The 25,238-nt window shown below is 39.9% G+C and overlaps 1 protein-coding gene across 4 annotated transcripts; it reads left to right on the top strand.

Moving 5' to 3' along the window:
* Positions 1-876: 876 nt before the first annotated feature.
* On the top strand, positions 877-24,870 carry ss18 (SS18 subunit of BAF chromatin remodeling complex). 4 transcript variants are annotated; one of them, XM_077242064.1, is made up of 10 exons: positions 877-1,232; positions 3,805-3,881; positions 7,969-8,053; positions 9,320-9,446; positions 11,480-11,704; positions 11,835-11,999; positions 12,652-12,729; positions 14,136-14,258; positions 22,665-22,795; positions 24,086-24,870. In XM_077242064.1, exons 1-10 carry the CDS (start codon positions 1,164-1,166, stop codon positions 24,110-24,112), a joined length of 1,107 nt encoding a protein of 368 aa, XP_077098179.1. In that variant the 5' UTR covers positions 877-1,163; the 3' UTR covers positions 24,113-24,870. The 4 variants fall into 4 exon arrangements, with proteins under 4 accessions (XP_077098179.1, XP_077098181.1, XP_077098180.1 ...); XM_077242065.1 differs by having other exon boundaries at positions 1,072-1,232; positions 11,480-11,659; XM_077242066.1 differs by lacking the exon at positions 12,652-12,729 and having other exon boundaries at positions 1,071-1,232.
* The last annotated feature ends 368 nt before the right edge of the window (positions 24,871-25,238 follow it).

Genomic DNA, 25,238 nt, shown 5'->3' with positions numbered 1-25,238 from the left:
ACCAGGCATTACATTTAGTCCGTTTTCATTTTTCTCCCTCCATCTCCCAGTTTAGCTTTCGGAAGGGAATCAGAAAAGCTGGAAACCAGCTTTATTTTGATGTAAAAATACAACTTTGGACCCTTGGGGTAAGATGAGCCAACATAATTGGCACAGAAGGTGCCAAGTGACATGTTGTTAAAGTGTTATTCTATAATTATTGTAATTAATGGTGTTATTATTCAGTATTTCCATGAATTAGATGCACATTCCAGACATCTTTGCTTTCATTCTCTATAGGTTAGTTGAGTGAAGTCATTCAGTTTGCATTCATAATGTTGCTACTATGACATATTTTCAATTAAAACACGGGCAATTAAATATGTAAATATTCATATGCTTGCATAGGCTATAAGTCACATAATAATTTTACCTTTCAAAATGAATATCTTTTACTGGGATTCTGCTCTCTCTGTCATCATTTATTCATTTATTCAACTGCTAAATTTATTGTCCAAATTCAAGAATAGTTGATTTAGTATTTTACCTTAATGGCATCTTCTGGTTTAATATAAATGTAATGCTTGCACATGCTGGTGTAGGGAAATGGAAAATTAAATGAATGAATTATAATTTTCATCTTGCGCCATATGTTGCACAAGCTCGCACATGCGGAAAATGTAAATTCGAGGAGTATATTCCAATTCCAATGTATTTAAAAAGCACATAATAATACAACAATGTCGACCATAGTGCTGCACAAACAGCGTATTTTTGTACTTTACATATGACGCTGTTTCACACATTGCATTTTAACTTGAATTGATGAGAGAAACGAACGCCATTTGGAATCCCCCCTCTGTGACCCTCAGGAACAAACCATTACTATCAAAAACAGGTGTGACGCAGCCATTCTAGCCCCTATATTTTGATGTTAACCGGGATACCGTGTTTTACAAACACACTGTTGGATAATATAAAAGCCTAAATACTTTTTCCATACGGCTGGATTCGATACAGTCTTGCTAGTTGTTTGTTTTGTGGGCGATGAGCGGATCGACGCCCCCCGTCGATCACTTGAGCAGTGGATCGCTCCGGTCTCGCAGCTCAGCTCGCATCAGTTTGCTCGCATCGGTCAGTGTTTGACTCTCCGTAGCGCTGATCTCAACCGACGGTAACCGAACATGTCTGTGGCTTTCGCACAGCACCGGCAGCGCGCCAAGGGGGATATAACGCCTGCCGGGATACAAAAGGTAATTTTCATGAAATCATTTATCAAGCGGAGCGGAATTGCGCGTGCAGGAACAGTACAGTTAGTAACGTTCGGCTCGGCTAGTTAGCCGTGACATCGCTCCCGCCAACACTCCCACAGCACCGTAAACAAAACATTCAGAGACACGTTTGTCGTCGTATTTAACCGCTCATACGAGTATGACGCAGAGCTGAAAATCTCTGATATTAATAAAATTTATTAATATCTGCTCAGCTCTGCTGTGTCTTTGTTTGCCGCTACGCGGTCGACACTCGAATCATTCACAATAGAGACTGTTTTATAACGTTAACGTTACTAGCATCGCAGAGGACACGTCCAATCGGGGGAAAAACTGTGCCGTCGACGTATTGTTGCTAATAACGTTACTTTACGCCTGATTTAGTTTTTAATCACATATCGTTTCACGCACGTATGCTAATAGCCGAGTTCTCCTTATCGATTACGCACGTCTGATTTGACCTGTCCACCTTTATTCTTCGGTTTTTCGTTATTCATGTCTGATTTGATCAGTGAAACCTTTATTTTGTTGATGTATGTTTTGCGTTTTTTATTCAACAGGTCTGATTTATCGATATTTGTGCTTCAGTTTTCATTAATGATTTGGTCAGTGACGATATGTTATTCGGTTTTCTATTACTCATGTCTGATTTAAGTTGATCTATTTTCTCTAGAGTATTTTATTTTATTCATGTTTTTTTTACATTAGAAGTTGGTCTTAAATAAAAATGTCACAACAGAACAGCTGTATGGTATATATTTTGCATGTTTAAGCACACAATTACACAGACAATCTAGCCAGCCAAGCTTTTGCCTCTTGTCTTGGTCTTTCTATGAGCTGCTTCTCTAAATCAGTGCTTTTCAATCCTGATATATACACAGCATTCACAATATTCACATTCTCCATGATCTGAAATATGATGATCTGAATCCGTATGCAATAAATACACATGCATGCATTAACATGTGTTTGCTCTTTTTTTTTTGTCTTTTGATGTAAACGTAAATATTTTTTCATGTCACATTCATTATTTTGAGTCAGTTTTACTCTGAAATGGCGTGCAATAGTAGTTTTTGTAGGAAATGATGTTGCGAGCAGCTCTGAAAGCATCACACACACATTATTAGGTGTTTTTCCTCCTGTCTCCCGAAGCTTTGTTTATTGTTCGCTCAGTGTAACACACTGAATTAATGTTTAAGATTATACATGTTGAGTTTTTAGGCAGCAAAATATATTTAGGTGTCATCTAGCGGCTCGTGTGGCACATTTATTGACCATAAAATGACTGCTGGATTTGTTGTGCTGTATCCATTGATTTAGTAATACTCAGATGTTACAGCAAATTATGATGTGCATGGATTATAAATGCAGAATTTAATGCACAAATGATTATAAACCATGATCAGTACGCCTGTAGTCAATCGTTGTATCCCTTAAAACTCATCTTTGAACACCAAAATGACATATTTAATTGTTTTTCCACTGGTTGACGATCACACGTTGATCTGATTGGTTACAAGGTAGTTTGTGACGTCAGAAACACCAGCGATTTCAAACCGTGTTTTTGAGACTGTCTTTGGTTCACTGCAGTTTTAAGGAGAAAATACTCAGCAATGCTGTCGACTTATGAATTTACACATGATTTGTCTTAAAGCACATTAAAAACACCACATAGACATATAAACAGCATTAAAAACTTCAGGGGGACTTTAATGAATGGGGAACACTGTATAGAGGACCAGCTAATGTAGAACTTAGTAGGGCTGGGTAAAAAATATATCGATTTCTCGATTTTAATCGATTCTCAAATCCCAAGAATCGATTAGTCATCCTGTTTTCAGTTGATGAATGAATAGAACATGTGTAAAAAGTAAAACTTATCGAAATCCGTATCATGTCACATGGAATCGCTCAATCGGTCTTTTAACCGTGGAAAGACGTCAGTGAAACAGCTTGTAAACAATGTCATGTAACGTCACATTTACCTCAGAAAAAACACATCCAGTGACCGTAAACTCGTTAGTCAGCTGGAAAAATTTACTCTAGAGAGGAGCATTTTGCTAAATATATGCAGCATATAACATATTCATTATAATTTTTAATGTTCTTCAATATTTAATGCATGTTTTAATAAATCTGGCAAGTTTTTATGACAGCCACCATCTAAATGTTTATTTTTCATAGAACTTTATTATTATACAAATAAATAAGTGTTTGTAAACAAATCAGTAAATCTTTACCTTCAATATTATAGTAGCCTAATGAAGCCTATAGGCTACAACTGACTCCCACAGTTTACAGCATTAGTTAAGAGATTTGTTTTCCTTGAGAATTTGCCATGTATTGTACCTGATATCCAAAATAATCAATATCGAATCGAATTGCAAGCTTGTGAATCGAAATCGAATCGAATGTGCCCTAGAACTTAGTTTTGCTTTTGATTGTTTGCTGTTACTCAGATCTGTTTTGATATTATCAGGCTTTTTCTCATTTATTTAGTTCTTTTTCTATCTTTAATAATGTTTAATTAACATTGTGACATCTTCCAATGCAGTTATTGGATGAAAACAATCAGCTGATTCAGTGCATCATGGACTTCCAAAGTAAAGGAAAAACAGCTGAATGTTCACAGTAAGTTCTCGTTCATCAAAGATTCACATGCACTATATATGTATGTTTTATATTTGTATGAGCCTCGGGTAAGTCGAAAGGGATCTTTTCCGTGTTAATCAGAGTTACTGTTTCATCGTCATCATTTAAAGTATGACTATGATAATCTCAGGTTCTGATTATGTGTTTTATTTAATGTTGAAAGTGTCTAATATCAATTCTGCTTGACCTTTGTAGCCATACTGAAAGAGACTTTGAATATTAAAAATAAGTGAAAGGAAACAAGAGCGTTCATACTTTGAACAAACAAGTTCGTTCTATGACCGCGACTGTTTCAGTCACTTCTGATTGGCTGTGGTTATAGTGATGCACCCATCATGATTTTTCATGTCTGATACAGATTTTTTACAAGCAAAACTTGCCAAACTGGCCTTTGGCTATTAAAAACAATAACTGTAACCATCTGAAGTTAACGGCAGTAACTGCGCATTACATTCAATGTGATTTAAGGTGAAATAAAAACGATGTTTACTTCTAGCTTTTTAAAAGTGCCTGCAAGTTCTTCTTTACAAAAAGAAGATCCAAGGTAACAACAACAACATGTAGTATTAATAATAGAGGCTCTCTAGATAATAGCAGGCTATAATCTGTCATTTTTGTTTGCCTGTTTTGCATTATCAACAGATTTTTGATACTCATCATGTTCTTTCAGGTGATGAACTTTCAAAGATCAAGTTTGTTGTGCCGATTGTCTTCGCTGTTGTTCCTCCACGATTAACTTGTCCCTCTGAGACATTGCAGTTTGCAATCCTTACGTCCTGCTCACAGATTTCGAAATACTTCCATGCAAAAGACATGTTCGCGAATGATTCCAATGTAACCGGAAAAATCGTCTGAAAGAATACAAAAAACGATTGCGCGTTAGAAGCAAAAACCGTCCTGCTCCGATTTATGGCCGGTCAACCGGTGCATGCCTAATTTTTGATTGATTTTGTGCCGTCTCGTCTGGTGTGTACTAGAGCTGTAATCAACCGCTCTATGCATGTCCTCGCACAGAGCGAGGCTGAAGCTCAGCTTCACGGCTGAGACACGAATAGACTATTAACTTAAAGCTTTTACTCTTAAACACACAAGGCACGTCCACTTTAATAAAAAAAGTCAACAATTCCTTCTGTGATGATAGTTTTGCGTTCGGATGATAGAGGAGGCTTAACATCCAGTGTGGTCTGGGGGATGCTACCGTCGCTGCGGCGCGGCCGGTGCGCCTGAAGTTATAAAACCATTATTAGACTAAAACATTGAAATATGCCAATTCTGATGTGTTCATCTGGCTACTCAAAACAGACGGGGCAACCTAACGCAGACAAGTTAGCTTTCCGTTTTTAGGTGATATGCCATGTTTGATGTCGAGCTGTGATATACAAACTTTGCATTCGACCACTGCTGATGTCTTTGACATGGTAGAGGAGGACTGACTGTAAATGAAACGCCATAGACAGTATAAGAAGTGGACAGAGCCATCTCATTGGAACTCAGTTGAGACAGTTGAAGCCCATTTTTAGCGATTTTTTTAGCACTTCCGTTCCTGACGCACAGACTCAAACCGACTTAAACGATTGCCTGCGAGCTTCTCCTCCTGTCTATACGGTAATGTCTCTATTGTGCGACAAAAAGTTGCGTGGTTATGACGCAATCGTTAGCCTGTTTTTAACAAAAACGGCTTCTACGGGGCCATAACGTAAGATACAAAGTAATGGAGCCTTTTATACATTGTCGTGTTTATTTAGAAATATATAATGGACAAATGGAGTCTTTGGACGCCTCAGATGTAAAGTTATTCGCTGTCAAAGTGACGCCAAAATGAATGGGAGTCAATGGAATACTAACAGCAGGTGAAGTTCTGCTACAATGGCGGCTCCCGCGAGGCTTCAACTTCCGGCTGATGGATTACCCCCTTGTGAAACGCTCACAATTAAGTAAATATTCAGCAAACCACCATACCAAGGCCTTCTAGTACTTTAGCCAATCTGTCTCCAGTGGGTTGGGCTAATCCAAAAAAAGTGAAAACAAGGGGGTGCTCTGAAGACAGGCTGTTACCTGTGAAACGGTTGCTCTGAAAACACCCCTATTAGCAGTTAGGGCATAAAAAGAAAAGACCGGTTCCGGTTGGTTGTCAGTTGAGGTCATGGGTCGGTAGGGACTTTTTTTTTTTTTTTTTCAGTGGCAGCAAGGGATAGGATGGAAATTATTACCGTATTTTCCGCACTATAAGGCGCACTTAAAAGCCTTTAATTTTCTCAAAAAAACGACAGTGCGCCTTATAATCCGGAGCGCCTTATATATGGCTCAATTGGTTAATAACGCTCCGCTCGTGTCCATCTTATGGCCGCTCTGTCACACGGCCAGTTCAACCTCGTATAAATCAGGTTATGTGTGTAAGTCACGTGCCCGCTCACGAGCGCTCACTCCTACTAACAGACATATGAACAGACACACTGTCCCCGGCGCTACTTGCGCGTCACAGAATGTTCATAAAGCGTTCCCCGTTCACAGTTACCGGGTCGTCTCATTCAAAACAGCCAGCTGTTGCTGTCAGCGAGCCGCCGCACATGAATACTCGTATGAGTCAGGCTGCGAATGTAAGTTACGTGCCCGCCCCAGCGCGCTCACGCTTACTAATAAACGCCTCGCCTCCGGCGCCGCGCAATCGCTAGATTCCCTTTAGCACATCTAGTGGATGCATAACGCAAACCCAGTCAAACGTTTGACTGCAGTATCTTATGCGCCTTATAATCCGGTGCGCCCTATATACAGTTAATTTTCTAAAATAGGTCATTCATTGAAGGTGCGCCTCATAATCCGTGGTCCTTATAGTGCGGAAAATACGGTATTATTTGTATTTTTATTTACAGTAGCGATGGATAAGCTGTTATGTTATGAAAAAATAGGGTTTTTTTCATAACATAGCCTACCTGTACATGTACTCTGCCACCTTGTGTGTCCCAGCATGTTACACTCACACACACACGCTGATTTTAAATGTGTGCGCGGGGGCAAACGGGGTTGCCTTATTGTAAAGTGTTACCGATTAGTTATACACCGATTCAGACGTCTCGTGAGTTCAGTGTTGGAAAGATCAGTTGTTTTAACCATTCATTAAAACGAATCGGTTCAAATGAGTCATTAGTTCGCGAATTGGACGTGTCATTATCGGACGTGTGCGCGTTGTGTGATTATCCCGGCGGTTAGGTCAGCCCACAGAAAACATTTAATCACTGGATAGTTTTTTCGTTTATTTAAAGTGTGGTTTATATGTCAGCTGAGTGTGTGGAACGCTTTTCCCACCCAGCGCTAATTCAGGAAAAAAGAAATCTCCGAATGCTCCACATGAAACATCAGTCTTCCGACCTTGCCATCGTGTCGATTTATTTTCATTAATATGTGCAAGGGAGAGAGAGCAAGACAGTGCTTAGTTTTGAGACGGTGAAGCCTATACTTTCGCCTGGCTCCGCAGAGAGTTCGCGCGCGCGCGACCGGGGCTCTCTCTCTATCTTTGCTCGTTCAGTTCATGCGCCCTGTCACAAGCGCAGCCGTGCATCGACATGACAACAACGATGTGTGAACGCCCATGGTTGCCTCGTTTGTTCCCATTGCTGGAGGATAACAGGCTATAAAAATACGGTGCTGTACAAAAACATAGATTATAGTTCGCCTCAAAGTTTTTTATTTATGTATTTATTTAATTTGTATTATTTCTTCCCCAAGCTCATAAAATAAATTTGGGTCGCACATAAATTGACAGGGTCGGTCGGAAACCAGAACCAAACTAATTTTTTTTTAATGCCCAGTGCTTTCCCCCTGATGAAATTAACACGGCAAAAAAACGACCAATCCGAATTTTGGTTGAGCCAGAACGTATCAACCAATAAATCGACTAGTCGACTGGGAGATTACAGCCCTAGTGTGTACAGACTAATTACTTGTCGCTGTAATATTAACTCTGTGTTTGATACAATAGTGTTCAAGCACAAATGATCTAGGATGCTGCATAATTCTTTTCCTGATTCAGTCCGTGATCAAAGTGTTTTTCTCGTTTCTCTTTTGCCAGCTACCAACAGATGTTACACAGAAATCTGGTGTATCTGGCCACAATAGCAGACTCTAACCAGAACATGCAGTCTCTGCTTCCCGCGGTGAGTATTTATTCTCCGTTTGCCACACGTTGGCCACAATTATAATTAAATATTATTATATAAAATATCTCTGAAGTATATTACCATTAATATTTACATTTTATTAGCACACCAGGGTGGACTAGGAACATGAAATTGTCCAGCCATGACTTCTTGTTTTTACAAGAGTATAAATATGAGGAAACTCCCTTACAAATTCCCTTAATCATCCATCACAATGAGTAAAACAACAGAATATAGTTCTGATGTGCAGCAAAAGATTTTTGAACTTCACAAAAAAAGAAAGTAGCAGAAAGAAAATAGCTAAAGCATTGAAATTCCACCATCAGGGAAATAATTGATAAGTTCCATTCAACTAAAGATGTTAATAATCTGCCAGAAGAGGATGTGTGTCTATATTGTCTTAATACACGGTGAGGAGGAAAGTTCGAGTGGCCAAAGACTCTCCAAGGATCACACATGGAGAATTGCAGAGATTAGTTTTGGGGTCTTAAAAAGTGTAAAAAAAATGATCAAACAACCCCATGGGGGGGTTTCGAGAAAAAAATCCTTTTTCGATCATCCAAAAACAAACTCCAGCATATTCAGCTCTCAGACACGACTGGAACTTTAAAAGGGACTGGATTCTGTGGCCAGAAGAAACTTAAAAAAGAGCTTTTTGGCAGCAAACCCACCAGATGTGTTTGGTGCAAACAGGGATAAATGTACCCCATGCCTACGGCCCACTCCGTCTCGGGCCTTATTTTTTGCTGGAGGTCCTGGACTTCTTGTTCAGATACATGGTATTATGGATTCTAGCAAATACCAACAGATAAAAAAATCAAAACCTGACGGCCTCTGCTAGAAATCTTATAATGGGCCGTGGTTGGATCTTCCATTAGGACAATGATCCAAAATAAACATCAAAGTCAACACAAACATGTGTTCACTGCCCTCGTCTCGTTTTTTTCAACGCAATAACACATTCTGTGTGAACAGCCATGTAAGAGCGGTTTAATCAGGCGTGCCATCATGTGGTCGAATCATTTTCTTCTCTTAACTGTTATAATTGCCGTATTGTCAACATGTCTAATTGTAATATTTGCTAACATTTTTATTCAAAACCGTGATTTCTCGACTTAAAAATAAAACATTGTGGCAAAACATTAGTCAAAAGAATCAGTAAAAAAATCAGAAAAATCGCCCATCCCCAGGTGCATTAGGGGTATATGTGCTCCAGAGTGGACTTCAGTGGTTGAGTAAGTGTCTTTCTGTGTTTCTCTATAGCCGCCCACTCAGAACATGCCCATGAATCAAAGTGGCGCGACTCCTCAGCTCCCCCATGGTCACAGTATGCCCCCCGAGGGGCCGCCCGCCCCACACATGCAGAGCCAGATGAACGGACAGATACCAGGTAAATTCAGACACCAAACATTTCCAGTGCACTCACTCTCAAACTCCCAGAAATAATCATTTTGGGAGTCTCTTGGGACAAACTACCTGCAAACTATAGTACTGTGAAAAGTTTTGAAAAATGCTATTTTACGCAAGTTTGTATGTTTTCAAAAGAAATGCCATGTATAGTTTTATTAATAGTTTCATGAATAGTATCAATTAAATTGTATTATCAAGACTCAAGTTTGTATTTCAACTTACGGTTTTGATTTTCTTGCAATTTTAAAGTCATATAATTGTATAAGTCATATTATTAAGGGTACTCTGAACAGGTTTTTTTTAAATCTGATTTCCAATCACTGGAAGCAATATTGGTATAATATTGTAATGCAATATTAATGTAATAAGAATGTAGCGGTAGCTAATTTCACCCTCACGCTTCGTTATGAAGAAATGGCTAGACAGCTTTTCACTCAACGTGAGATCTCGTCACATTTTAGTCTTGCGAGATCTCGTGGCACCCCTAGAATGCACGGATCTAATATACAACTTATTTACCAGCTGTCTTCACTTCAGACATAACCAACGGTATTTACATATTTTAACCGTTTAGGCGTGAAACCGAAGCTCAAAGTTCACTTTGTTTGTACATGTCCCACTCCGTCTCGGAAAGAAAGAAAGTCGCCGAACAGTATCTCTTTCAGTTTTAATAACACTTTTTATTATTGAGCTCGTCTGGCAGTTTAGCAACAGTAGACTTTATTTTACGACAATCACTGATCTAGCTGATTTGCATATATAGTTGATTTGGATGTTAATTTTGAGCTTTAAGAGAGTCATGAAAGTGCACCGCTACAAAGACGTTGCAAATCTATTGTCCTTTTCAGACAATAGACCCTTTCTAGAACTGCCAGACAGGTGAATGTTGTGAAGCAATTTTAGCTGCACATAAATTTTTTTTTGAGTAATCTGATCGGCTCTTCTAATCTGCCATTATAGAGACCACCGATCAAACTGTATAAATATATTATCAGCCGATAACAATGGCTCCTGATCAATCGGAACACACTTGCATCTTATTTTGTAAAATATATATATATTGGGTAAAAGTTAACGGGTTACATCAATATTTGGTAGTATGACCACCCTTTGGACTTATTCCTAAATAGAAATGCGCATAGTTTGCAGTTAGGTTGTTTCAATCATCTTGAATTGAGGTTGTGTCTGTTTCTTCTGTCTCTTCTAGAGGTGTAACGATTCCCTCATGTCACGATTCGATACATATCACGATACGATATTATTGCGATACTCCAAGACATATGATAAAAAGGTTAACAAAAAATCACCTGTTGATTAAAATGCAAAATTTGGGTTACATAACATTACAAATTACATTGTGGGTGTTAATGAATAGGGTCGGACTTGGTGCTGGAAACCTAATGCACAGGACAATAGAGACACCAGAGTAAAAATATTCATGATTCTGAAGCTGAAAATACATAATAATAGTAGACGAATATGCTTGCACTCTTTCACTGACGAGATATATTTAAAATAATGTATGCCACTTTTTACTGGTAACATCAGACATTTGGCATTATCAGAACCCACAAATATTCCCCCATTACATTATTATACATTATATTCAACATTATATATAGTAGTTTAATGTAGTACTGACACTAAATCTCTGAAAACTTGAATTTTTTATCACCCAGTAATTTTTATTTTGAGTGAACTATACACGATACATAGTTGCATTTTTGTATTGTGATATATTGTGACACCCCTATTCTCTTCGTGTAACCCCAGTCTTGGTGATGGTAAGATCAGAATGTTTGAAAACTAAAATGTATATTTCTTACTGGAACACTAAAGCAAAAGATATAAATAACCATCTTGAAAACGAGGGTTATTTTGAAGCATCTAATGTGTATGTATCTTCTTGTTGGTGGCTTTGAGCAATGTTCTTATGATTTTTGGATTGTTAAAGGATTGTGTTTTGGTTGTATTTTCGCATTGAATGTGATTAATCTCTATCTGCTTCTGCAGGCCCGAACCACATGTCCATACAGGGCCCCGGACCCAACCAGACACCCAGCATACCCAGTGGCTCCATGAACATGCCGGCCAGCAGCCATGGCTCCATGGGGGCGTATAACCACGCAGTGCCCTCCTCGCAGGGCTTGCAGGCACAGGGGCAAATGAACATGAGCCAGGGGCAGCCCATGGGTAATTACGGCCCTCGGCCCAACATGAACATGCAGCCCAATCAGGGTACATCTGCTCTCTAGTCACTGTCTTATGTCAAAACAAAAAAATATATATATAGATTTTAAATAATAATGTCTATCACATCATTAAAAAAAGTTTCACTTTTAGTGTTTGGGCTTATTTTTTGCTCTAGGGCCCATAATGCACCAGCAGGCTCCTTCCCAACAGTACAACATGCCTCCTTCTGGTGGAGGTGGACAGCATTACCAGGGGCAGCAGAACCCCATGGGCATGATGGGACAAGGCAATCACGTGATGGGGCAGAGGCCCATGCCCCCCTACAGGCCGCCACATCAAGGTATGCTCAGCTTGTTTTGTTTAAGAATCATGTGAAGGAGGAATTACTCATCATCGTCGGTTGTCTTAAAGAGGACCTATTATGCTTTTGTCCATGTTCAACTTTCTTTAGAGTATAATGTTGCTGTTTGAGCATCAAAAAGCTCTGCAAAGTTCCAAAGCACAAAGTCCCTCCAGCGGGAGTCATTCTCTATATCAGTGTCAGTGTTTCTGAACTCCCTGAAACACCTCCATTGTAGTCTTGAGTTTTCTTTCGGTGACGAACACGTCACAATATTCCTCGTTTAAATAATTCATACGCAGAATAAAGGGGCGGGGCCTGGTTGAGTTAGTTAGTAGTGTGTTGAAACTGGCAGTTATGGACAGGGGCGGGACATTTCGCCAACACGCTCGAAGCTCTTGGCCAATCACAACACACTGATCCAGCCGACCAATCAGAGCACATTGTGCTTTTCAGAAGGAGGGGTTTCATAGAGACAGGAACTAAACAGAGCGTTACTGACAGACTGGGAAGAGAGGAGCCGCAACAATGAGGTGTTTTTTGAACATTCAAGCACGAAAATCTGGACTTTGTTTTTGGGCTCTACTAGAACAGACTTCAGAAGAAGGGCACAACAGGTCCTCTTTAATGGTGTCTGTGTGTGTATTTTTAGGACCTCCTCAGCAATATGCTGGTCAAGAGGAATACTACACGGAGCAATACAGTCATGGAGGACAGGGAGCACCAGAGGGTAGGATGCATTGACTTGCAACCTGCTATTTTTTTACCCGTTTTAATGTTTGTCCTAATTTAGATCTGTAGTTAGTGCAGTAAATGTTTGTTTACTCCTGAAGGCGAACCTTGAAGTAGGGGTTGAACGACTTTTATGAACGATTTTTTAAGTCGACATTTATGTGATGAAAGTCGACTAGTCGCTGATGACGTCATTAATGAACAGATAAGCCTGAACCTCGGGCTGAGACTGAACGCGGGTTGTCTTGTGCACAGCTCTTGCATATTGAAACAGCGCTGCCTACACGGTTATTGCTCCTACATAACAGCTTATTTTTATCAGTTATTTTGTCTATGGGTCGTTATATTTCCCACCGATTTCTGCTCTTTCTAAATCAGTTACACAAAGTTGCACAGTAAAGATTACATTTTTATGATTGCATTAGTGAGACAGTGATTGCGTGTGAATTAATTCTTCCTCTACTAATTGTGCAGCTCTGTGGGTTTTAGTTACTAAGAAATATATGCTGGAACTTTTCTGTTTCTAAGCTATTTCATTGATAAATCACAGAACATCATTGACCGTAAGTTTCTGCGCTACTGAATATTTCTGTGCACGTGATCTGCACGTGGTGTGTGAGTTTCTGTATGTGTGTGTGTTACAATGGAGCTGCGCATTAGTTTAGAACTGTGATTAACTTCTGTGTACAAATAGCTGTTTAAAACGTGTATTCACCCGATCAGTTTTGAGCATCCAGACGGTTATCAAACATGTCTTGTGGAGCGCTTGGAGTATCCATTTATTTGTCATTTTAACTGTTGGAAATGGAGTGTAAAAGTGGATGTCAAAGATTTCTTATCTTGTTGCGCCCTCTATAGGCCATGATCAGCGACTAGTTGACATCAAGCTTAAAGCGTCATGGCAGAGCATTTAAGTCGACAAGTCTATGCAACCCCAACCTTGAAGCCCATCATCCTTGCTATTATAAAACCCGAGTTTTTCCACCCCAAAATCAAACCAAAGATATAACAAATATATTTTGCTCAAAAGAAAGTTGAAATGTGCTTAAATATCATGAAAATCTATTGTGTATACTAGGGCTGGGTTGACAAGATTGATGAATCGATTTCAATCGATCTTCATTTTGATGAACCGATATCGATTCTTACATCCCTAGATCAATCTTTGATCTTCAGTTAAGATTAATGCGTCTGCCATCCAATAATTACAATAAGCTTTGTGCTTTGTTGCTTTTTATTAATAAAAAAAAAAACTCTTAGCTTTTTGTGTTTTGTGCACTTCCCTCCACCCTCCCAGCGAACAGTTGTGCATGATGTGCTGGAGTTCCTGCAAACACAGTTCATATTACTTGGCGGATAGCCTTGATAAAGTCTTTGTTAATTGCCTGGTCTTTTTTTCTGTAGGAAACGCACAGTATGGTCAGCAGCAAGAGGCGTATCAGCAGGGTCCACCGCAGCAGCAGGGTTACCCACCGCAGCAGCAGTACACTGGACAGCAGGGATACCCCGGACAACAGCAGGCCTATGGTAGGAATTATATCATCACATTGACAGATTAAGTCTGGGGTATTGTCTTCATGCTGGGTCTTAAAAAATGTCCTGCTTTTTTACACTCACACAATCACATCCCTGAATGAACAAATCAAACAAAAGTAATTGAAGTAGCTTAACAAAAAAAAAAATGTAAGTGGTTTCCCAAAAACCAACTGAAAATGCAACTTGTAATGACTTCTACTGTCTCAAAATAAATGGAATGGTCCAAAAAGTTAAAAGAAGATCTTATCGCCCCTTACAAACAAGGAACCGGATACAAAAAGATGGAGAAGGAACTAAATCTCCCTAGAGAAACCGTTGGAAGCATAGTTCGCAAGTTCAAAGTTAAAGGAGCAATGGTGACACTACCTGGACGGGGCAGAAAAAGACAGCTATCAACAGCTGCAACCAGATTTCTGAGAAGGCAAGTTCAGATTAACCCTCGAGTAGGGCTGGGTACCGAGTTCGATACTTTTTAGGTACCGACCGAATTGCTTAGATACTATCGAGTATCGAAAAATGACATATTGTTCGGTTCCAGATTTCGATACCTAAGGAGTTAACTCGTCAACGTCAGTGCTCAAACAAATACATATGAAATGCACATACACGCAAACTCTACACACACAAGACGCGGGAAACTCTCTGCGCACATACTTATGAGACGCGAGCACACACACATAATACCTTAAAAAGATTTGGAAACGTCGATCACAAGTGTGGGTAGCCTACATTTCTCCAGGCTCGATGCTAACAGCGCGCGATGCAGTATTTGCGGTAAAATAATTGCTGCAAAGACCGGTATAACACGACAAATATGATGAAGACCATGACAGTGCACGGAGTAAACATAAAAGTTGCTTCGTCTTCGACTGGTAAATGAAGAGATACCTTGTTGATCACTCTGACAGTGTTTATATTGCAATAAATAATAACCTACTGAATGTACACTGCCGTTTAAAAATGTGTTGGTTACTAAGAATTTTTTTCCAGTAAGGAATAGGATGCATTAAAGTTATCAAAGGTGACATTAAAACATCTGTAATGTTACAAAATATTTTATTTTCAAATAAATGGGCAAATTTTTTATTCATCAAAGAATCATGAAAAAATTGAAAGTTTCCAAAATAATATGTAAAAGTAATGAATTTGAAAAATGCAGCTTTGAATTCAATCATTTCAATAAATTACATTTTAAATTGAAGTACATTTGCTGAAAAGAACTCTGTCTACAGTTCAGCATGGTGGGGCTCGGTGATGCTCTGCGGCTGATTTATATCATCTGGCACTGGAAACCTGCAGCGTGTGGAAGGGAAGATGGGTTCATTGAAGTATTTGGAAATCCTAGGAGAAAACGTCATGCCGTCAGCGAGGAAGCTGAAGCTTTGGGAGTCATTGGACCTTCCACCAGGACAATGATCCCAAGCATACGTCAAATTCCACCATGTCAAAATTTATTTCTATAGCACATTTAAATCCAACAGAGTTGCACCAAAGTGCTGTGCAATAAAACATTGAGCATAAAATTAAACCATGCAGCATACAAAATATTAACACATTAAACTAAATACAATAAAAAGTAAAAATAAAAACCTTTAATCTAATCAAAAGAAAAGAGAGAACGAATAAGATTTAAGAGCTGATTTAAAACTGGCTAATGAAGGAGCAGACGTCACATTTAAAAGGTTAGTTCGCCCAAAAATGAAAATTAGCCCATGATTTGCTGACCCTGAAGCCATTCTAGGTGTATATGATGTTCTTATTTCAGACGCATACAATCGGAGTTATATTAAACATGTCCTGGCTCTTCCAAGCTTTATCATGGCAGGGAATGGTTGTTTCTGTTTTGAAGTCCATCAAAGTGCATCCATCCATGATAAAGTGCTTCACACGGCTCCGCTCTGCAGGGGTTAATAAAGGCCTTCTGAAGCCAAGCGATGCATTTCTGTAAGAAAAATATCCATATTTAAAACTTTATCGACTAAAATAACTAGCTTCTGACAGACGGCCGTATGCATTGATTTACGGCGAAAGAAGTAACACTTGACCTGACGCACAACGTAATGACGAACGCGGAAGCGCAGAGGATATAGCAAAACAAAACACCAGTCACAAATTCGAAGTCTAAAAAGAGAAATGTTGGGTGTGGGAAATGAGTTTGTTGCCCAGCCCTGTTTGTTTGAACCGCGAGAGGCGTCAAAGCTTACGATACTCCTACATCCTACGATACTCCTACATCCTATGTCATACATGCGTCACGAGTTACTCTTGTGGCGCAAGTTGACTTGCGTAGTATGCGTACGGTCGTCTGCCGGAAAACTGGTAGATAAAAAAAAAGTAGATCTAAAAAAGTCAAGTTTTAGCTGGAAGATAACATGCTACCATGTTTCTTTTGCACCAAGGCTTGGTTACAGAAGAAGTCCTGGAAGATACAGTGGCATCACAGTCACCTGACTTGAACCCCGTAGATAATCTCTGTTGGGGTTTAAAGAAAGCGGTTGCAGTACGCAAACCCAAGTATATCACTGAACTGGAGGCCATTGTTCATGAGGAATTGCTGATAACCAGAAGCTGCTGTCTGGTTATACATCTCGTTTGTAGCAGCTCATAACAGCAAAAGGTGTTCTAAGTACTGAAGATGCTTGCCATGAAGGGGTTGAATCATTTTGAGACTGCAGAAGTCATTAAAAGTTGCAATTTCAGTTGAATTTGGGGAAAACATTGAAACATTTGTTGTTGAGCTATTTCAATTACTTTGATTTGTTCATTGCAAACAGCTGAACGTCTGTGCATTTTGCCAATAAACCTGATTTGCAATGGAGGTTGAATAATGTACATTATAACTGTATAGTTTCTTACAAAGGGCCATATAAGATAAGCTTGCAACATTACGCAGAGCTGAGTGCACACGGAAACGCTACAAAAAGGAGCGTGCGAGGGCTAATTTCTATAGAGACCCATTCAAATTCGTAAAGAAGTTATTCACCAGTGAGAAGAATGGCACTTTAAAAGCATCTAGGGTTGAGCTAGAGAGATATTTGGTGAAAACGCATACAGATGCAAAAAGGCATGAGCCTATGTCAATTCCGTCAGATATCCCACCTATCAATCCACCAGAATACCAAATTGAGGTCTGTGCACCTAAGTGGAAAGATATAGAGCAGGTTGTGAGAAAGGCAAGGGCTTCATCATCTCAAGGGCCTAATGGAGTTCCGTACAGAGTGTACAAGAGTGCTTCAGGAGTTCTGCGAATTCTGTGGAAATTGATAAAAGTGGCATGGGAAAACCAGGTTGTACCTAGAGCATGGCGCCGAGCAGGGGGAGTCTTTATACCTAAAGAAAAAGATGCTCAAAAAATCAGTCAGTTTCGTCCTATTTCTCTATTAAACGTCGAAGGTAAGATTTTCTTCAGCATTATTGCGCAGAGATTGTCAACCTACCTATTAAAGAATGGCTTCATTGACACTTCAGTTCAAAAAGCGGTCATTCCAGGATTCTCAGGATGCTTAGAACATATCAGTGTTATCTGGCAACGAATTCAATCAGCTAAAAAGGAGAGGAAGGAGAAAGGCTGAACGAATATGGAAAATCTAATTGCGTTTTTTTTTAACCAATATTGCGATTGCGATTACTTTAAGTTCTTTACCTTCTGTATTAGTCGACAAAGACAAGCAATAAATCATTGTACAGTAGGGATGGGAATCTTTAGGCAGCTCATGATCCGATCTAATTTTTTTAGGCCATTTTTCCTGCCGACCAAAATTTCGTTCTTTCAAATGTAGCGCGCTCCTAATCCGCCGGAGCCACCACAACATTGCCCAACATAAAATGGCAAACGTAATGCAAGCGGAACGAAACTGCTCGTTATTGTGTGGTTGACGGACCGTTTATCAGTTTGGACCAAAGCAGCGCGAGCCGAGCTTGATCAAGCGACACTGTTACTACACAGCGCTAAGAGATCAAGTAAAGGAATAATTTGAATTTGCCACAGAAATAATAACATCGCTGCGAGATCTAGTGAGAAACATTCACATTTCTCCGTTATTAACGAATCAAACAGCACTGACGTGGAAACCAGAAAGAAACATTGTGCCATGAATGAACTATCCAGTGTCCACAGATCAGCAACATTCACCATGGATTTACTGTAGTAACACTAACCGCAACCATGGAAGTTTGGCAGGAATAGTAGGCTATAATGCCTTCAAGTAACATTACGTCGGTTTTATTTTGACATTATGAATACAATTGCTGCCCTCAAACTAATCTGAACTAAAATATGTTTGTTTATAACTAATACAATATTACATTTCATTTTTTCCAAGGAGCTGTTTTGTTTTACAGGTCCTTCTCAAAAAATTAGCATATTGTGATAAAGTTAATTATTTTCCATAATGTAATGATAAAAATTAAACTTTCATATATTTTAGATTCATTGCACACCAACTGAAATATTTCAGGTCTTTTATTGTTTTAATACTGAGGATTTTGGCATACAGCTCATGAAAACCCAAAATTCCTGTCTCAAAAAATTAGCATATTTCATCCGACCAATAAAATAAGTGTTTTTAATAAATAAAATAAAAAGCCAACCATCAAATAATTATGTTCAGTTATGCACACAATAGTCAATACTTGGTCGGGAATCCTTTTGCAGAAATGACTGCTTCAATGCGGCGTGGCATGGAGGCAATCAGCCTGTGGCACTGCTGAGGTGTTATGGAGGCCCAGGATGCTTCGATAGCGGCCTTAAGCTCATCCAGAGTGCTGGGTCCCCCCCCCCCCCGCGACACTGTCACCTTTTTTACTCTGAGGAGTTTGCAGGTCTGATAAATAACACTGTCACATACATAAAAAATAAACTGTTCTTTCCTATATGCCAGGCCTCAAGTTGATGCTTGGTCTGCAGAGTGCTTTTCCTCGCGTGTCACGTGACCAGTGTAACCGCAGCTTTTGCGGTTACAAAATCGCATTTCATCATATCACGATATTATCGCAAATGCAATGAATCGTTCAGCCCTAGAAGGAGCTCCATGTGACATTCCTGGATTTGGCTAATGCATATGGTTCAGTGCCACATGAGCTTCTTTGGGAAGCATTTGATTTTTTTAGAGTACCAATGTCAATAACAAATTTAGTGAAAGCCTATTTTGGAGATTTGCAATTTAGTTTCTCAACTCCAAAATTCAGCACCGCATGGCAATGCTTAGAGGTTGGAATAATGCCTCTAAGCATTATCTAAGCACACTTCTCCACTGGCTTTTACCATGGCAATGGAAGTAATCATTGGGGCATCAAGATGGGTAGTAGAAGGAGAGCGCTTGGCTTCTGGGATGCGAGTACCACCAATCAGAACATACATGGATGACATGACAACCATGACTACAACAGTAGCCTGCACTAATCGGTTATTAGATAAGTTAACAGATAATATCGAATGGCCACGAATGCAATTTAAGCCCTCTAAATCAAGGAGCATCTCGATAGTTAAAGGAAACGTAGTAGATAAAACATTCTTCATTAATGGTGAGGCAATACCAACAGTTTCTGAGAAGCCAGTGAAGAGTCTTGGGAGATGGTACGATGGGGATCTAAAGGACACAGTTTGAGTGGGAGAAGTTAGACGACAAGCAGTGGAAGGGTTGAAGAGCATAAACAGCTGTGCTCTACCAGGCAAACTAAAACTCTGGTGCCTTCAGTTTATTCTACTGCCAAGGTTGCTGTGGCCACTGACTGTGTACGAGGTTTCTTTGACAACAGTGGATAAGCTGGAAGCGTTAATAAGTATATACATCAGGAAATGGTTGGGAGTTCCACGCTGCCTCAGCAGAGTGGGACTTTATAGTAAAGGAGTATTGCAGCTGCCAGTCTCTGCTTTAACCAAGGAGTTTAAGTGTGCCAAGGTCAGACTGGAAATTACTTTAGCAGAGTCACGTGACAAATGTGTAAAGGAGGCAGCCCTGTGGTAAAAACTGGTAGAAAGTGGTCAGCAAAGAAATCTGTAGTAGAGGCAAAGGCTGACCTTCAAATTGGGGATATCGTGGGACAGGTACAGCATGGAAAAGGGGGTTTTGGGCTCAGTTTAGCTCCTCCTAAATGGCACAAGGCAGGTCCGGCTCAAAGGAGGAAGCTGGTAGTCAACGAGGTGCGAAAGCAGGAGGAGAGGATGAGATGTATAAAGGCCATTTCCCTGGCCAAGCAGGGAGAGTGGATGAGATGGGAGAGTGTGGAACAACGCTAAATGGGCTGGCAAGACCTTTGGTCAATGGAAGAGAGTACGATCAGTTTCCTTATTAGGTCAACATATGATGTTCTCCCATCACCGCAGAACCTAAACCTCTGGGTAGGAGAGGATCCCTCTTGTCCTTTGTGTTCATCACCTGCCACATTAAGGCACATTTTGACAGGATGTAAGGTGGCTCTTAGCCAAGGTCGGTTTACTTGGCACCATGACCAAGTATTGCAATGTTTGGCTTTAGCATTGGAAGGCAAGCGTAGTATGACCAATAAGTTGCCGCCTGTTCTAGCAAAACATTACACGCAGAAGACAATATTCCTCCGCCCAGGCGAGCAACCACCAAGAAAAGGTGCTAACACGAATTCTCGCCCAGGACAACTGGAAGCTGCTAGGGACTGGAAGATGCTGGCTGATCTTGATCAACGGCTTATTTTTCCACCTGAGATTGCCACCACTAACCTACGACCAGATATTGTTTTGTGGTCTGGATAAGCACGCATTCAACTGATAGAGTTAACAGTGCCATGGGAGGATGCGGTAGATGAGGCATATGAGAGGAAGAAACTGCAGTATGCTCATCTGGCCACTGAAGCAGAACAGCGAGGATGGAGAGTCCAGGTTTATCCAGTGGAAGTGGGTTGTCGAAGTTTTGTGGCACACTCTACAACCCGGTTCCTCAGAGACGGATTCAGTGGCCAAGAGTTGCGTCGCACAGTAAAGAACTTATCTGAAGCAGCAGAAAGGAGCAGCAACTGGCTGTAGTTGAGACGGAAAGATTATAGCAGGCTGTGTACAGGCCGCCATGCTACGGTTTCGTAGAATTCTTGAAAACTTGAAGAGTCTGTTGGTTTATTTGTATAGGTTGTATAGTATTTACAGTCATTACGTTTCTGTGTATATTGCGTGAATGACGGGTGGTTGGGCAGATATTGTGTTTTGTGGTAGGTGGTATGCCATACGGAACCGTTGCCACTAAAAAACTGCATATTAACGCACCAGTGGGGCTCGACAGCCTTAGTCAAACGGGTTGGCGTGTATGGTTGGGTTGCGGAGAGATTGGGGTTAGGTCTCAGCAGCAAGAGGGATGTAGAGGTCAGTAAGCTGGGCTGAGTTGAGTGGGGGACGGAGGGGGGTGACTCTGGGACGCCAGAGTCACTGTCGAGCCCTCTTGAGGTGTCGTGGGCTAGTCGACGAAACACTGAGGACGGAAGGTGCCCACTTGAAGACCCTAAAGATGTTCCCTACTCCGCTCAATCCAGATGGTTGTCATGGGGGGACCGCACTGTGGTTGCAGCCGTTGTGTTTGCTAACGCGTCTTAACACTAGACAGGAGATTTACATCACCATATGGAAAGAAGCGTAAATTACGGGTGTAAATCGGAGCCTACATGACGATTCGATATGATACCGATTTCTTAAGCCAACGATTCGATTATTTTCGATACTCAGAATTCCCCACGATACGATTCGATTCGATACGATTCAATAATCGATATTTTTACATGATATCTATTAAGTTTCAAATAAATCAACAAAAATGTTTATAATTTGCCTTTTATTGAGAATACAGGAACTGTAGCCCATTCTATTCACATAATGTGTATGTTGTGCTCAATGCACTGCAAATAGAACAGCAAATATAACAGTTACTGCATACAGTTCAAAACCTGATTCTATCGAATCGTGGTGCGTTTCCGTGCATCTTACGTCATCGCAAACGTGCACGACGCATGACAGAAAACAGAACGCGGCTCAATATATAGTTTTTTTATTTTTTATTTGGTGCTATTACAGCTGAGTGAACCACCGCTTTACTGTGTGTCGCATGTGGCTTTTTGCTGATTGCAAACGCAGGAGACAGCGGATTTTAAACGATATTAAACGATTAATATTTACACTCCTAGCGTAAATGGATGGAGAACCATAGGTTACTGTAAAGCTATGTCTTAGTTGGTGCTTATCTTGGCGAAAGCCAAGTACAAATCAGCATGAAGTTTTAACATCTACTCTCGTGTAATGGAAATCGTAACATGTCTAAAGTAGACAAATCGTAAAGGTCAGCAATATGCTTAATCCGTATTCTTACCAGGACTGAATATAGAGTATAAGCTTCAACATTAAATTATTCCCATCAATGAATACACTTCCTTTTATACCAACAGGTCCGTCTCAGGGCGCTCCAAGTCAGTACCCAAACTACCCCCAGAGCCAAGGGCAGCAGTATTCAGCCTACAGACCACCACAGCCTGGACCACCACAGGGACAGCCGCAGCGCCCCTATGCGTTTGACCAGGTGAGAAACCGCTCACAACGCTCATGCATTTTTCCTAGAAATATCCACTTGAGAGCAGTAGCACCACGTGCTAGCACTGGGGCAAAATTTATCATAAAGTTCATTTAATCATAAAATTACTATTGTTTTGTGTTAAAAAGTGCAGTTACTGACAATATTACATGTTTTTATTTTATTGCAAATTTAACAGTAAAGCAGTGAGCTTGAATTGATATGCAGATAGAATGAACTTTTAATTAACAACAGTAATGTGCAAAAACCTCATTTTTATTGGGGAAAAGTTAAATATTCTGCTTTTATGTACCATTGTTGTTCTGTAGTGTCATAATTAACTGCCTGACTGCCTTATTGATTATACAATGAGTGCTGTTAAATAGTTTTTTGTGAAGTTTTAGTTTCTCATGAGACGTTGTGACCCTACTTTTTTCTATATGGTAAGGATTGGAAATGGCTAATAAGTGGTCCTCTGCCGCCATCTACTGGTTAGAGTGGGCATTTCATTTTTTGTTTGTTTGATTGCCACAGTGTTAGTTTTCCTACATCTTTAAACTTTTTGTTTTAATGTCACATGGATATTTAGAGCTTTGAAGGGCTGGAAAAAGTCTGAAGCACATGAAAGTCCTTCAATTTTACTCTCAAATGGGTGGAGGTGAATAATGTAAAAAAAAATGTTCGACTATTTCTGCCACAATACCACGTTACAGTTAGGGTTGCTACATTAAATCCAGGGTGAATGTTGGTGATTTGTGGATTGAAAAGCCTTCTTTAACTTGTTTCTCCTGGTTTCCACGTCAGTGCTGTTTGTTCTGATATCTGTGGTTTATAACAGATTATACACTTAATTTTACTGCATAATGAATAACATTGCAGCGAGATCTAGTGAGAAGCATTAAAATTGGCGCGGCAGGGGAAAAGGTCACACAATGCAACCATTTGGTCCCAGTCTGGAGCCCTGACTTGAGATATTTGTTAAAAATGAGAATTTGAGGTGTTTACAGTGTGACTGTAATCTGCTGGTGGCATCATGGTCACTAATTTAGTCATTATTTCTTGGTGTTCTCTTTTAAATCATTACAGCTGTACTCATCTGCGATGACAACTCCTTTTCAAACATGTTTCTCAATGTCTTGGAATCCTTAAATATTTTGGATTAAAGCAACATTTATTCATCTCATTTATGTCTTTGAAAGAAAAAGACAATTGTAACACGACTCTTTTCAGTAATACAATGTCAGTTGCTGCGTCTGTCTTGCTAGCTGTGTTGTTTCACCGTTGTGTCTTTCGTTACAGGGGCAGTATGGCAACTACCAGCAGTAGATGATGAGGATTTGACTTCCTGCCCTTGTGTCTCCCATTTGGAGCGGTGTGTGATCCGGTGAAGGGCTACTGCGCTCTCCAGACCTATGAAGAGATGAATCTTCCCCGCTAATGTAGACTGAACTCGTCATTCGGCCACAAGCATTTGAACAAACTGAACAATGATTGGCTCGATATCAGCACAGGTGATCTAATTGTGAAACGCCACACAACTCAATTGACAAACAAAAAAAAGGTTCATACTTTAAGAATTTCCTGTCGACTCGTATGTGCATTTTTAGGTTTAAAAGTGAAGCATTTTCATAGCAGCAATGCCTTAAGTGAAACAGCTGCCTTATTTACAGCAACTTACAAAATCAGTGAAAATACATACACATACACACACAGCAATGTTCATAAGCTATGGAACGTGTTTTCTTTTTATAATAAAATTCATTGTGTGTTGTTGTTGTTTTTCTTCTGCTCTCCCGCAAATGTCAGAGAAGCAATAATGCTGAGGTGCGAATGAAGGCTAGCGGAGAGGTGGAAATGGTTTTAAATTTCAGGTGCAAAACTATGCTATGATGTATAAATGTATTTTATGCTTTATCAAATAGAGCTCAGATTGAGTCCAGGTGTTGAACAGTAGCTCAAAGTGTTGTCCCGTGTGCTTATTGACTGTATTGAATTTCTTTTCTGGTTTTGTTTTTGGAGGTGGGACGTTCCATTTAAAATATGTATGTCTTGCTGAAATTTGATTAAAACGATCTGGTACTGTAGTGATTTGTATTTAAGCCATGTTTGAATTATGGTGCAGTTGTAAAAAAAAACATTGAGTGGACCGAAGAGTCTCAATGAAATTGTCAAACTTGCTATCAAAGCAGCAATTTGTGTTTTTCGGGTCTAGTAACTTGTAGGGCACCTGATTAGAGGTGGTTGCTAATGATGTTTTATCTTCAGGTAGCCTATAATATGTATGTTTTTGCTTCTCTAGGTCAGTTTAATATGTGTGTAGAAGCTAAATCGAACAAAATCAAGTATGGGCTACACACCAGTGAGATTTATGCTTTTTTTATTTATATATATATATATATATATATAAAGGTATGCACATACAGCTTTCACCTTGTACAGTTATTCACTGTTG

Source organism: Siphateles boraxobius, unplaced genomic scaffold, assembly GCF_051911475.1.
Source record: "Siphateles boraxobius isolate OS27281-9 unplaced genomic scaffold, OSU_SipBor_1 25, whole genome shotgun sequence".
Classification (NCBI taxonomy): Eukaryota; Metazoa; Chordata; class Actinopteri; order Cypriniformes; family Leuciscidae; genus Siphateles; species Siphateles boraxobius.
Note: the sequence above shows the minus strand (reverse complement) of the source record. Positions and strands in the feature narration are given on the sequence as shown.

Excerpts from the sequence above, each read along its gene's own strand:
- ss18 (XM_077242064.1), top strand. The coding sequence starts at position 1,164 with ATGTCTGTGGCTTTCGCACAGCACCGGCAGCGCGCCAAGGGGGATATA. Across the intron at positions 9,447-11,479 it reads GATGAACGGACAGATACCAG|GCCCGAACCACATGTCCATA; the intron begins GTAAATTCAGAC and ends CTGCTTCTGCAG. Across the intron at positions 14,259-22,664 it reads CGGACAACAGCAGGCCTATG|GTCCGTCTCAGGGCGCTCCA; the intron begins GTAGGAATTATA and ends TTATACCAACAG.